This window comes from Helicoverpa zea, chromosome 9 (assembly GCF_022581195.2).
Source record: "Helicoverpa zea isolate HzStark_Cry1AcR chromosome 9, ilHelZeax1.1, whole genome shotgun sequence".
Taxonomy (NCBI): Eukaryota; Metazoa; Arthropoda; class Insecta; order Lepidoptera; family Noctuidae; genus Helicoverpa; species Helicoverpa zea.
Window position 1 is genome coordinate 1 of NC_061460.1, and position 15,000 is coordinate 15,000.

A 15,000-nucleotide genomic window follows, 5' to 3' on the forward strand; every position below is an offset into this window, starting at 1 on the left:
CCTAACCTAACCTAACCTAACCTAACCTAACCTAACCTAACCTAACCTAACCTAACCTAACCTAACCTAACCTAACCTAACCTAACCTAACCTAACCTAACCTAACCTAACCTAACCTAACCTAACCTAACCTAACCTAACCTAACCTAACCTAACCTAACCTAACCTAACCTAACCTAACCTAACCTAACCTAACCTAACCTAACCTAACCTAACCTAACCTAACCTAACCTAACCTAACCTAACCTAACCTAACCTAACCTAACCTAACCTAACCTAACCTAACCTAACCTAACCTAACCTAACCTAACCTAACCTAACCTAACCTAACCTAACCTAACCTAACCTAACCTAACCTAACCTAACCTAACCTAACCTAACCTAACCTAACCTAACCTAACCTAACCTAACCTAACCTAACCTAACCTAACCTAACCTAACCTAACCTAACCTAACCTAACCTAACCTAACCTAACCTAACCTAACCTAACCTAACCTAACCTAACCTAACCTAACCTAACCTAACCTAACCTAACCTAACCTAACCTAACCTAACCTAACCTAACCTAACCTAACCTAACCTAACCTAACCTAACCTAACCTAACCTAACCTAACCTAACCTAACCTAACCTAACCTAACCTAACCTAACCTAACCTAACCTAACCTAACCTAACCTAACCTAACCTAACCTAACCTAACCTAACCTAACCTAACCTAACCTAACCTAACCTAACCTAACCTAACCTAACCTAACCTAACCTAACCTAACCTAACCTAACCTAACCTAACCTAACCTAACCTAACCTAACCTAACCTAACCTAACCTAACCTAACCTAACCTAACCTAACCTAACCTAACCTAACCTAACCTAACCTAACCTAACCTAACCTAACCTAACCTAACCTAACCTAACCTAACCTAACCTAACCTAACCTAACCTAACCTAACCTAACCTAACCTAACCTAACCTAACCTAACCTAACCTAACCTAACCTAACCTAACCTAACCTAACCTAACCTAACCTAACCTAACCTAACCTAACCTAACCTAACCTAACCTAACCTAACCTAACCTAACCTAACCTAACCTAACCTAACCTAACCTAACCTAACCTAACCTAACCTAACCTAACCTAACCTAACCTAACCTAACCTAACCTAACCTAACCTAACCTAACCTAACCTAACCTAACCTAACCTAACCTAACCTAACCTAACCTAACCTAACCTAACCTAACCTAACCTAACCTAACCTAACCTAACCTAACCTAACCTAACCTAACCTAACCTAACCTAACCTAACCTAACCTAACCTAACCTAACCTAACCTAACCTAACCTAACCTAACCTAACCTAACCTAACCTAACCTAACCTAACCTAACCTGATAACTTTTTCAAAAGGAGACCGATTTTGATGCGGTTTTTTGCGTATAATAGCTACAACAGGCTTGTAAGCACGCGATAACCCTTCAAACGCGACATCGAAGCGGTGTGACCCGATTTTTTGACACCCCCACCCTTCTCGACCTGTAAAAAACACAAAATTAATTATTTATCAAAATTCTGACTAGATTTTTTCATTGTAAAAATTTTATTAAATACTTACCACTCCGACCTGTCTTCCTGACTGCATTTTGCACGATTTTGGGTAGGTTTGGACGTCGAAATTAAATATTTTCTATTAAAAAACACTAAATTTTACAGTTTTTCGACCAAAATTTTCCAAATTTCTAGGAAAGCCTATTCTAGTTTCTGGACAGCTGGCTAGGGCTCGCCGAGACGCGTCTTTTGACGTATCGCACGTCCCTCTACGCCGCACCAAACGTCAAAAAATTCGCGAAACATCCGTTTCCATACAAATAGTAGACGCCCGAAATCCACCTAAGGCCCTATAAAAACACTAGTACTCCTGATAACTTTTTCAAAAGGAGACCGATTTTGATGCGGTTTTTTGCGTATAATAGCTACAACAGGCTTGTAAGCACGCGATAACCCTTCAAACGCGACATCGAAGCGGTGTGACCCGATTTTTTGACACCCCCACCCTTCTCGACCTGTAAAAAACACAAAATTAATTATTTATCAAAATTCTGACTAGATTTTTTCATTGTAAAAATTTTATTAAATACTTACCACTCCGACCTGTCTTCCTGACTGCATTTTGCACGATTTTGGGTAGGTTTGGACGTCGAAATTAAATATTTTCTATTAAAAAACACTAAATTTTACAGTTTTTCGACCAAAATTTTCCAAATTTCTAGGAAAGCCTATTCTAGTTTCTGGACAGCTGGCTAGGGCTCGCCGAGACGCGTCTTTTGACGTATCGCACGTCCCTCTACGCCGCACCAAACGTCAAAAAATTCGCGAAACATCCGTTTCCATACAAATAGTAGACGCCCGAAATCCACCTAAGGCCCTATAAAAACACTAGTACTCCTGATAACTTTTTCAAAAGGAGACCGATTTTGATGCGGTTTTTTGCGTATAATAGCTACAACAGGCTTGTAAGCACGCGATAACCCTTCAAACGCGACATCGAAGCGGTGTGACCCGATTTTTTGACACCCCCACCCTTCTCGACCTGTAAAAAACACAAAATTAATTATTTATCAAAATTCTGACTAGATTTTTTCATTGTAAAAATTTTATTAAATACTTACCACTCCGACCTGTCTTCCTGACTGCATTTTGCACGATTTTGGGTAGGTTTGGACGTCGAAATTAAATATTTTCTATTAAAAAACACTAAATTTTACAGTTTTTCGACCAAAATTTTCCAAATTTCTAGGAAAGCCTATTCTAGTTTCTGGACAGCTGGCTAGGGCTCGCCGAGACGCGTCTTTTGACGTATCGCACGTCCCTCTACGCCGCACCAAACGTCAAAAAATTCGCGAAACATCCGTTTCCATACAAATAGTAGACGCCCGAAATCCACCTAAGGCCCTATAAAAACACTAGTACTCCTGATAACTTTTTCAAAAGGAGACCGATTTTGATGCGGTTTTTTGCGTATAATAGCTACAACAGGCTTGTAAGCACGCGATAACCCTTCAAACGCGACATCGAAGCGGTGTGACCCGATTTTTTGACACCCCCACCCTTCTCGACCTGTAAAAAACACAAAATTAATTATTTATCAAAATTCTGACTAGATTTTTTCATTGTAAAAATTTTATTAAATACTTACCACTCCGACCTGTCTTCCTGACTGCATTTTGCACGATTTTGGGTAGGTTTGGACGTCGAAATTAAATATTTTCTATTAAAAAACACTAAATTTTACAGTTTTTCGACCAAAATTTTCCAAATTTCTAGGAAAGCCTATTCTAGTTTCTGGACAGCTGGCTAGGGCTCGCCGAGACGCGTCTTTTGACGTATCGCACGTCCCTCTACGCCGCACCAAACGTCAAAAAATTCGCGAAACATCCGTTTCCATACAAATAGTAGACGCCCGAAATCCACCTAAGGCCCTATAAAAACACTAGTACTCCTGATAACTTTTTCAAAAGGAGACCGATTTTGATGCGGTTTTTTGCGTATAATAGCTACAACAGGCTTGTAAGCACGCGATAACCCTTCAAACGCGACATCGAAGCGGTGTGACCCGATTTTTTGACACCCCCACCCTTCTCGACCTGTAAAAAACACAAAATTAATTATTTATCAAAATTCTGACTAGATTTTTTCATTGTAAAAATTTTATTAAATACTTACCACTCCGACCTGTCTTCCTGACTGCATTTTGCACGATTTTGGGTAGGTTTGGACGTCGAAATTAAATATTTTCTATTAAAAAACACTAAATTTTACAGTTTTTCGACCAAAATTTTCCAAATTTCTAGGAAAGCCTATTCTAGTTTCTGGACAGCTGGCTAGGGCTCGCCGAGACGCGTCTTTTGACGTATCGCACGTCCCTCTACGCCGCACCAAACGTCAAAAAATTCGCGAAACATCCGTTTCCATACAAATAGTAGACGCCCGAAATCCACCTAAGGCCCTATAAAAACACTAGTACTCCTGATAACTTTTTCAAAAGGAGACCGATTTTGATGCGGTTTTTTGCGTATAATAGCTACAACAGGCTTGTAAGCACGCGATAACCCTTCAAACGCGACATCGAAGCGGTGTGACCCGATTTTTTGACACCCCCACCCTTCTCGACCTGTAAAAAACACAAAATTAATTATTTATCAAAATTCTGACTAGATTTTTTCATTGTAAAAATTTTATTAAATACTTACCACTCCGACCTGTCTTCCTGACTGCATTTTGCACGATTTTGGGTAGGTTTGGACGTCGAAATTAAATATTTTCTATTAAAAAACACTAAATTTTACAGTTTTTCGACCAAAATTTTCCAAATTTCTAGGAAAGCCTATTCTAGTTTCTGGACAGCTGGCTAGGGCTCGCCGAGACGCGTCTTTTGACGTATCGCACGTCCCTCTACGCCGCACCAAACGTCAAAAAATTCGCGAAACATCCGTTTCCATACAAATAGTAGACGCCCGAAATCCACCTAAGGCCCTATAAAAACACTAGTACTCCTGATAACCTTTTCAAAAGGAGACCGATTTTGATGCGGTTTTTTGCGTATAATAGCTACAACAGGCTTGTAAGCACGCGATAACCCTTCAAACGCGACATCGAAGCGGTGTGACCCGATTTTTTGACACCCCCACCCTTCTCGACCTGTAAAAAACACAAAATTAATTATTTATCAAAATTCTGACTAGATTTTTTCATTGTAAAAATTTTATTAAATACTTACCACTCCGACCTGTCTTCCTGACTGCATTTTGCACGATTTTGGGTAGGTTTGGACGTCGAAATTAAATATTTTCTATTAAAAAACACTAAATTTTACAGTTTTTCGACCAAAATTTTCCAAATTTCTAGGAAAGCCTATTCTAGTTTCTGGACAGCTGGCTAGGGCTCGCCGAGACGCGTCTTTTGACGTATCGCACGTCCCTCTACGCCGCACCAAACGTCAAAAAATTCGCGAAACATCCGTTTCCATACAAATAGTAGACGCCCGAAATCCACCTAAGGCCCTATAAAAACACTAGTACTCCTGATAACTTTTTCAAAAGGAGACCGATTTTGATGCGGTTTTTTGCGTATAATAGCTACAACAGGCTTGTAAGCACGCGATAACCCTTCAAACGCGACATCGAAGCGGTGTGACCCGATTTTTTGACACCCCCACCCTTCTCGACCTGTAAAAAACACAAAATTAATTATTTATCAAAATTCTGACTAGATTTTTTCATTGTAAAAATTTTATTAAATACTTACCACTCCGACCTGTCTTCCTGACTGCATTTTGCACGATTTTGGGTAGGTTTGGACGTCGAAATTAAATATTTTCTATTAAAAAACACTAAATTTTACAGTTTTTCGACCAAAATTTTCCAAATTTCTAGGAAAGCCTATTCTAGTTTCTGGACAGCTGGCTAGGGCTCGCCGAGACGCGTCTTTTGACGTATCGCACGTCCCTCTACGCCGCACCAAACGTCAAAAAATTCGCGAAACATCCGTTTCCATACAAATAGTAGACGCCCGAAATCCACCTAAGGCCCTATAAAAACACTAGTACTCCTGATAACTTTTTCAAAAGGAGACCGATTTTGATGCGGTTTTTTGCGTATAATAGCTACAACAGGCTTGTAAGCACGCGATAACCCTTCAAACGCGACATCGAAGCGGTGTGACCCGATTTTTTGACACCCCCACCCTTCTCGACCTGTAAAAAACACAAAATTAATTATTTATCAAAATTCTGACTAGATTTTTTCATTGTAAAAATTTTATTAAATACTTACCACTCCGACCTGTCTTCCTGACTGCATTTTGCACGATTTTGGGTAGGTTTGGACGTCGAAATTAAATATTTTCTATTAAAAAACACTAAATTTTACAGTTTTTCGACCAAAATTTTCCAAATTTCTAGGAAAGCCTATTCTAGTTTCTGGACAGCTGGCTAGGGCTCGCCGAGACGCGTCTTTTGACGTATCGCACGTCCCTCTACGCCGCACCAAACGTCAAAAAATTCGCGAAACATCCGTTTCCATACAAATAGTAGACGCCCGAAATCCACCTAAGGCCCTATAAAAACACTAGTACTCCTGATAACTTTTTCAAAAGGAGACCGATTTTGATGCGGTTTTTTGCGTATAATAGCTACAACAGGCTTGTAAGCACGCGATAACCCTTCAAACGCGACATCGAAGCGGTGTGACCCGATTTTTTGACACCCCCACCCTTCTCGACCTGTAAAAAACACAAAATTAATTATTTATCAAAATTCTGACTAGATTTTTTCATTGTAAAAATTTTATTAAATACTTACCACTCCGACCTGTCTTCCTGACTGCATTTTGCACGATTTTGGGTAGGTTTGGACGTCGAAATTAAATATTTTCTATTAAAAAACACTAAATTTTACAGTTTTTCGACCAAAATTTTCCAAATTTCTAGGAAAGCCTATTCTAGTTTCTGGACAGCTGGCTAGGGCTCGCCGAGACGCGTCTTTTGACGTATCGCACGTCCCTCTACGCCGCACCAAACGTCAAAAAATTCGCGAAACATCCGTTTCCATACAAATAGTAGACGCCCGAAATCCACCTAAGGCCCTATAAAAACACTAGTACTCCTGATAACCTTTTCAAAAGGAGACCGATTTTGATGCGGTTTTTTGCGTATAATAGCTACAACAGGCTTGTAAGCACGCGATAACCCTTCAAACGCGACATCGAAGCGGTGTGACCCGATTTTTTGACACCCCCACCCTTCTCGACCTGTAAAAAACACAAAATTAATTATTTATCAAAATTCTGACTAGATTTTTTCATTGTAAAAATTTTATTAAATACTTACCACTCCGACCTGTCTTCCTGACTGCATTTTGCACGATTTTGGGTAGGTTTGGACGTCGAAATTAAATATTTTCTATTAAAAAACACTAAATTTTACAGTTTTTCGACCAAAATTTTCCAAATTTCTAGGAAAGCCTATTCTAGTTTCTGGACAGCTGGCTAGGGCTCGCCGAGACGCGTCTTTTGACGTATCGCACGTCCCTCTACGCCGCACCAAACGTCAAAAAATTCGCGAAACATCCGTTTCCATACAAATAGTAGACGCCCGAAATCCACCTAAGGCCCTATAAAAACACTAGTACTCCTGATAACTTTTTCAAAAGGAGACCGATTTTGATGCGGTTTTTTGCGTATAATAGCTACAACAGGCTTGTAAGCACGCGATAACCCTTCAAACGCGACATCGAAGCGGTGTGACCCGATTTTTTGACACCCCCACCCTTCTCGACCTGTAAAAAACACAAAATTAATTATTTATCAAAATTCTGACTAGATTTTTTCATTGTAAAAATTTTATTAAATACTTACCACTCCGACCTGTCTTCCTGACTGCATTTTGCACGATTTTGGGTAGGTTTGGACGTCGAAATTAAATATTTTCTATTAAAAAACACTAAATTTTACAGTTTTTCGACCAAAATTTTCCAAATTTCTAGGAAAGCCTATTCTAGTTTCTGGACAGCTGGCTAGGGCTCGCCGAGACGCGTCTTTTGACGTATCGCACGTCCCTCTACGCCGCACCAAACGTCAAAAAATTCGCGAAACATCCGTTTCCATACAAATAGTAGACGCCCGAAATCCACCTAAGGCCCTATAAAAACACTAGTACTCCTGATAACTTTTTCAAAAGGAGACCGATTTTGATGCGGTTTTTTGCGTATAATAGCTACAACAGGCTTGTAAGCACGCGATAACCCTTCAAACGCGACATCGAAGCGGTGTGACCCGATTTTTTGACACCCCCACCCTTCTCGACCTGTAAAAAACACAAAATTAATTATTTATCAAAATTCTGACTAGATTTTTTCATTGTAAAAATTTTATTAAATACTTACCACTCCGACCTGTCTTCCTGACTGCATTTTGCACGATTTTGGGTAGGTTTGGACGTCGAAATTAAATATTTTCTATTAAAAAACACTAAATTTTACAGTTTTTCGACCAAAATTTTCCAAATTTCTAGGAAAGCCTATTCTAGTTTCTGGACAGCTGGCTAGGGCTCGCCGAGACGCGTCTTTTGACGTATCGCACGTCCCTCTACGCCGCACCAAACGTCAAAAAATTCGCGAAACATCCGTTTCCATACAAATAGTAGACGCCCGAAATCCACCTAAGGCCCTATAAAAACACTAGTACTCCTGATAACTTTTTCAAAAGGAGACCGATTTTGATGCGGTTTTTTGCGTATAATAGCTACAACAGGCTTGTAAGCACGCGATAACCCTTCAAACGCGACATCGAAGCGGTGTGACCCGATTTTTTGACACCCCCACCCTTCTCGACCTGTAAAAAACACAAAATTAATTATTTATCAAAATTCTGACTAGATTTTTTCATTGTAAAAATTTTATTAAATACTTACCACTCCGACCTGTCTTCCTGACTGCATTTTGCACGATTTTGGGTAGGTTTGGACGTCGAAATTAAATATTTTCTATTAAAAAACACTAAATTTTACAGTTTTTCGACCAAAATTTTCCAAATTTCTAGGAAAGCCTATTCTAGTTTCTGGACAGCTGGCTAGGGCTCGCCGAGACGCGTCTTTTGACGTATCGCACGTCCCTCTACGCCGCACCAAACGTCAAAAAATGCCCCACCCACCCGCCCTTTAGTCGCAAGTAAGAGCGTGAAAAATTTACTATAGGAAAGGGAAGGACTTTGGGACAAATTTCACGAAAAATATTTTTTGACGGATTTGGCATTCAAGCCATACTCCCTTTCGGAAAATACTAATTTTGGTGTAATCGGGGCTCCTAAACTCGAATAAATCGACTTTTTGTGCAGGTTTTAGGGCCAATCTAAGCAGGAAAAAGTTATCATTTATTTAGTGGCTCTCTACCTCACAAATTGACTGGGGACCAACCCCCTGACAAAATATAATTTAACGCCGTGCAACGAGTCTTTTGACCGCTGCACCTAGCTTTAGAATATATTTAAAAATCAAATTTTGCAAAATATAGACCTGGTTTATTACCACAATTTATGACTTATTATTATAATATATACTTTATGACTATTGCTGACGAATATTGATTTACATTATTACTTTCTTTTATTTATTTGACCTATCCCCCCTTTACAGGGATTTAATTCATTGTATTTACCCTTCCCCTGACCATGTTCGGCATGAGAACTCCAGTGGCGAAGAAGCTCAAGGCCAGAGTAGAGAGGTCGGAATCGGGAAGCTCAATAGTAGCTGAGGCAGGACCATCAGTATGTCACAGTCCTGAAGAGCGGGAGGCTGAGATAGTCAGCGAGGCCCGCCCTCAGAAAACACCTTCGCCTCAGCCAAAGTCCCCGAAAAGATCTCCACCTAAGCTCAGGCCCAAAACAATCCTCCCACAAGAGTCACGGCTAGAGCAAACAATAATCCTGTCATCGCCACCTTCTCAAACGACACAGCCAACTCGGTACATGAACAGGATGACCGAAGCCAAAGCCTGCCTCTCAAAAGTAAAAATGCAGGTGGTGAGCTCTCGTAACTTAAAAAAGGAAATCGCCTATGAGATCACCAAGGCAGCCGAGAGACTCTACCACCTCGTCAAGGAGGCAGGGGCAGATAAGGAAACAAGTGCCGAGTTGGAAAACACAACGGAATCCATCCCACCTCAACAGACTCCTCGCCAGGAATTTCCGACAGAGCTTGTGAATCAGCTCATGGATTCGCTCCAGAGCCACAACCGGGCCCTGGAGGACTGCAAACAGCACACGCAGGCTCTGTCGGAACAACTTAAAGAGGCGCCACGCTACGTGGCTGGCCAGGGACCGACGTTCGCAGAGATCGCCGCAACCTCAAAAATACAATTCCGAGAGCCACTGCACTCGGTGATCGTGTCATCCACCAGCGATCAAGACACCGGTGAAGTGGTCATCGAGAAGCTGAGGACGGCGGTCGATGCAAAAAATGAGGGCACGAGGGTCGAACGGCTGAGGAAGGCAAGGGACCGGAAGGTGGTTGTGGGCTTTGGATCCCGGGAGGAAATGACTAGGGCGACGGAGAGGATCAAGAGAGCGGGTAACCTGATGGTGGAAGAAGTGAAGAACAAGGACCCGCTCATAATCATCAAGGACGTCCTCTCCTGTCACTCGGACGAGGAGGTCATCCAGGCAATAAAATGCCAAAATCACCACCTGATTGGGGACGTACCTGCAGAGGATGCGAGAATGGGCATCAAATACCGTCGCAGGACGAGAAATCCCCACACGTGCCACATCATTCTGCAGGTGTCCCCAGCGTTATGGCAGAGGCTGACATCGGCGGGAAGACTGCACATCGACCTGCAGAGGGTGCGTGTACTGGACCAGTCACCTCTGGTGCAGTGCACGCGCTGCCTGCGCTATGGTCATACCCGGAAGATGTGCACGGAAACAGCCGATGTCTGCATTCATTGCGGAGACCTCCACCTCCGAGCGGACTGCCCCTTAAGGCAAGCAGCCGAACCTCCCAAATGCCGCAACTGCCTTCTGGCAAAAATGCCCAAGATCGACCATAACGCCTTCGACAGCGAGTGCCCCGTCCGGGTGAAGTGGGATGCATTATCCCGTCTGTCAGTCGCCTACTGCTAAGGTTGAGCCTACCGCACCCGGAATCAGCCAGCCAGCTATTCGACCCCGACCTGACCCAGAGTACTCAGTAATCCAAACCAACCTCCAGAGGAAGAACCTAGCCACGCAAGAACTGCTCATAGAGGCCGGCGACAGGAAAGTTGCTCTGGCGTTGCTCCAGGAGCCGTATGTGGGTGGGATCCGGAAGATGCGAGACTATCACGGAGTGAGAATCTTCCAGAGCGCCGACCAAGGAGAAGGAACTGTAAAGTCGGCAATAGCCGTCTTCAATCACGACCTAGACGTGCTACAGTGTCCAGAACTTACCACCAACAACATCACGGTGGTAAGGATCCGTACCCGCGCCTGGGAGATTGCGGTAGTCTCGTTCTACTTTGAACCGGACCAGCCCATAGAGCCATACTTGGAGCAACTAAGGCGGATCCGAGAGGAAATGGGTCACCTAGATATTATAGTCGGGGGCGATGCGAACGCAAAGAGCACCTGGTGGGGTAGCTCAATCATCGACAGCAGGGGGGAAGAAGTAGCTGGCAGCTTCGAGGACATGGGCTTGCAGGTACTCAACACCGGCAATACTCCGACCTTCGACACCTTCAGAGGAGGAAAGCAGTTCACCAGCTTTGTTGACCTCACAGCCTGCTCGGAGGGACTCCTTGGTCTAATTGAAGACTGGAGAGTCGAGAGCGGCATCACGAGCTCGGACCACAACGGTATTGTGTTCAAAATTAAATTACAAAAATCAAAAGGTATTAACATTAATAGGCAAACAAGAATTTATAACACCAAAAAAGCCAATTGGAGTCAATTTCGTGAGAAATTGGCCCAATTGGAAGAAGAGTATCAAATTAATAGTATAGAAATAAACAAAATTAACAACACACAATCTTTAGATCAATCAATTCAAAATTACATCAACATAATAATTAAAACAAGTCAGGAAACCATACCAAAAATTAAAAATAACAGTTTAGTCAACATACCGTGGTGGTCAACCGAGCTCGTCGAGATGAAAAACGAGGTCAACACCAGGAGACGCCGTATACGCTGTGCCGCGAAGATCCGGAGACAAAAGGTCGTTGATGAGTACCTGCAAGCAAAAGAAAAATATGAACACGAGGCAATGAAAGCACAAGTGCAAAGTTGGAAGGGGTTCTGCGAGAAACAAGATAGGGAGGGGGTATGGGAGGGGATCTATAGGGTTATCGGTCGCACCACAAAAAGATGTGAGGATGTACCCCTGGTCAAGGACGGACTGCCATTGAGCCCAGAAAACTCAGCGCGGCTCCTGGCGGAGACCTTCTACCCCGTGGACTCGGAAGAGGGCGAAACTGAGGACCACCGCCGTACTCGTGAAGATGCCGATCGCTCGAACGTGTGGTCGCATGATGAGCACCATGACCCACCGTTCACGCTACTGGAACTGAAAACGGCGGTGGATAGCTTCAACCCAAAAAAGGCACCCGGGGCGGATGGTCTCACCGCCGATATCTGCGCTCAAGCCATCTTCCGCGATCCGGGGATCTTCCTCGCCCTGGCCAATAAATGTCTGGAGCAGGGACACTTCCCCGGAGCCTGGAAGGAGGCCACAGTGGTGATCCTCCGGAAGCCAGGGAAAGACACCTACACCGCCCCCAAGTCTTACCGACCCATCGGCCTATTACCTGTCCTGGGCAAAATCCTGGAAAAGTTGATGGTAGCTCGTCTCAAATGGCACCTAGTCCCGCGGCTTAGTACTCGCCAGTTTGGCTTCATGCCACAAAAAAGCACCGAAGACTCCCTCTACACCATGATTCAACACATCAAGGAAAAATTAAACGACAAAAAGCTGATCACTGTTGTCTCTCTTGATATAGAGGGAGCCTTCGACAGCGCATGGTGGCCGGCCATCAGGACCAGACTGGCTGAGGAAAAGTGCCCGGTGAACATAAGAAGGATGATAGACAGCTACCTCAACGACAGGTGTGTCCGGGTCAGGTACGCCGGAGCGGAGTGCCGCCGGGATACGAACAAGGGATGTGTGCAGGGGTCTATTGGAGGCCCAATCCTTTGGAACCTGGTGCTGGATCCCCTGCTAAAAGGTCTTGAACAGCGAGGCGACTACTGTCAGGCTTTCGCTGACGACGTCGTCCTCATTTTCAGCGGGGATACAGCACTCGAAATCCAAAGACGTGCCAATGCCGCCCTCGAGTATGTTCGGGGGTGGGGCATCAGAAATAAGCTGAAGTTTGCGCCACACAAAACATGCGCCATGGTCGTAACCAGGAAGCTAAAGTACGATGTCCCCCTCCTGAGCATGGGCGGGGTCGCCATTGGCATGTCAGAGGAAATAAAGATACTGGGGCTCACTGTGGATCACAAGCTCACCTTCAACACGCACGTCGCAAACGTTTGTAAGAAGGCTATTAATATCTACAAACAGTTGGCCAGGGCGGCAAAGGTGAGCTGGGGTCTACACCCCGAGGTGATCCGCAGCATCTACACGGCGGCAGTGGAACCGGTGATTCTGTACGCGGCCAGCGCCTGGGCGCCAGCAGCCAAGAAAGTCGGTGTGCAGAAACTCCTTAATTCGGTCCAGCGAGGGTTCGCTCAGAAGCTGTGTGGAGCGTACCGCACCGTTTCACTGCATTCGGCACTTGTGCTGGCGGGGCTGCTCCCGCTCGACCTTAGGATTCAAGAAGCAGCCGCGCTCTATGAAAAGAAAAAGGGAGTAACTTCGCTGGCCGGTCGTGAGGTGGAACGGGTGGTGGCGTTCGCAGACACGCCACACCCGGCGAAACATACGGCCATGGGGTTCGTGAGCTTGGTAGATCAGTCTCATGTGGAGTCCCACAACAGCCAGGACATACGGTTCTTTACAGACGGCAGCAAGATCGAGGGCAAGGTCGGAGCAGCACTCTCCCTTTGGGATAGAGAGGCCGAGATCAAGTCCTCGAAACTCAGTCTGCCGTCCTGCTGTACTGTCTACCAGGCAGAACTCCTGGCCATATGCGTAGCCACTAGGCAAATACTGCGGCGCCGGGAGGGCACTTTTGGCATATACAGCGACTCGAAGGCAGCCCTGCAAACGGTCACCAACCAGAGTGCCCTCCACGCCCTGGCAGTGGAAGCAAGGGCGAACCTCAGTGTGGCTTTATCCCAGGGCAAAGTTACATCCTTGTTCTGGATAAAGGCACACGCTGGACTGGAGGGAAATGAGCGCGCCGACCACCTGGCCAAGGAAGCGGCTTTGAAGAACAAAACCAGGCCAGATTACGACCTCTGCCCGGTTTCATTCGTCAAGCGGCAGATCCGATTGGAGTCGCTGGGCGAATGGAATCGGAGATACGGAAACGGAGCGACAGCGGGGGTCACGAAGATCTTTCTGCCCGACGCTGCGGACGCGTACAGGATCGTCAGAAAAATTCTACCACGTGGGGTAATAACACAAGTGCTGACGGGGCACGGCGGGTTCTCCGAATACTTGCACCGCTTTAAGTGTAAGGAGAACCCATCGTGCATCTGCGACCCTAGTGCGATCGAGTCTGTCCCCCACATCATCCTAGAATGCCCTATCTTCGCGCGGGAACGGTGGACACTGGAACAGGAATTAGATACAGAGCTGAGCCTGCAAAACATTAGCCACATAATGCACAAACGAAAAGCAAGAGAAAAATTCCTAGAGTATGCCGAAACAGTTGCAAATAAAATAATACGTAGGAATAAAGAAGCCTGACCCATGCTTCCACCTTATTAGAAATAATATGGCCTGGTAAGCATGGGGTATACACAAAAGATCGTCAATTTATTACATATATATATACACAAAAATATTTAACATTTATTTTATACAATTATACACAAATATTTATAATTTAAATTTTTACAACTATACATAAATATTTATAATTCAATTTTTACAATTATACACAAATATTAAATTTTTACAATTATACACAAATACCTATAATTTAACTTATACAACTATATACAAATATTTATAATTAAATATATACAAATAACAAACAGATCTTAATAGGTATAAATACTGGAATTATATGATATAGAAAACACATGAACTACTTTGTAAAATATAAAATATATACAACCATTTAAATATATACGAATATTTATTATATACAAATATATATTTTAAAACGATCTAAGATTCCACGTATCATCAAAAAATTAATCAAGTTTAAACAAAAGAAACAAGTCTAAACAGGTCTCTGACCACGTCAGGGGAACAAGGGACGGCAGGAGTGGGTTTTAGCCGGTAAGAGTCCGGCACTACCCCTCGGGGTGTCCATGAGGATTTCCCACTCCTGCCACAAAAAAAAAAAAAAAAAAAAAAAAAAA

At 43.8% G+C, this 15,000-nt stretch overlaps 1 protein-coding gene across 1 annotated transcript; it reads left to right on the forward strand.

Annotated features, from left to right (window-relative positions):
- Positions 1-9,216: 9,216 nt before the first annotated feature.
- Positions 9,217-14,377, forward strand: LOC124632885. The gene is made up of 2 exons (XM_047167871.1): positions 9,217-10,620; positions 10,754-14,377. The coding sequence occupies exons 1-2, from the start codon at positions 9,217-9,219 to the stop codon at positions 14,375-14,377; spliced, it is 5,028 nt and encodes a 1,675-aa protein (XP_047023827.1).
- Positions 14,378-15,000: the final 623 nt, after the last annotated feature.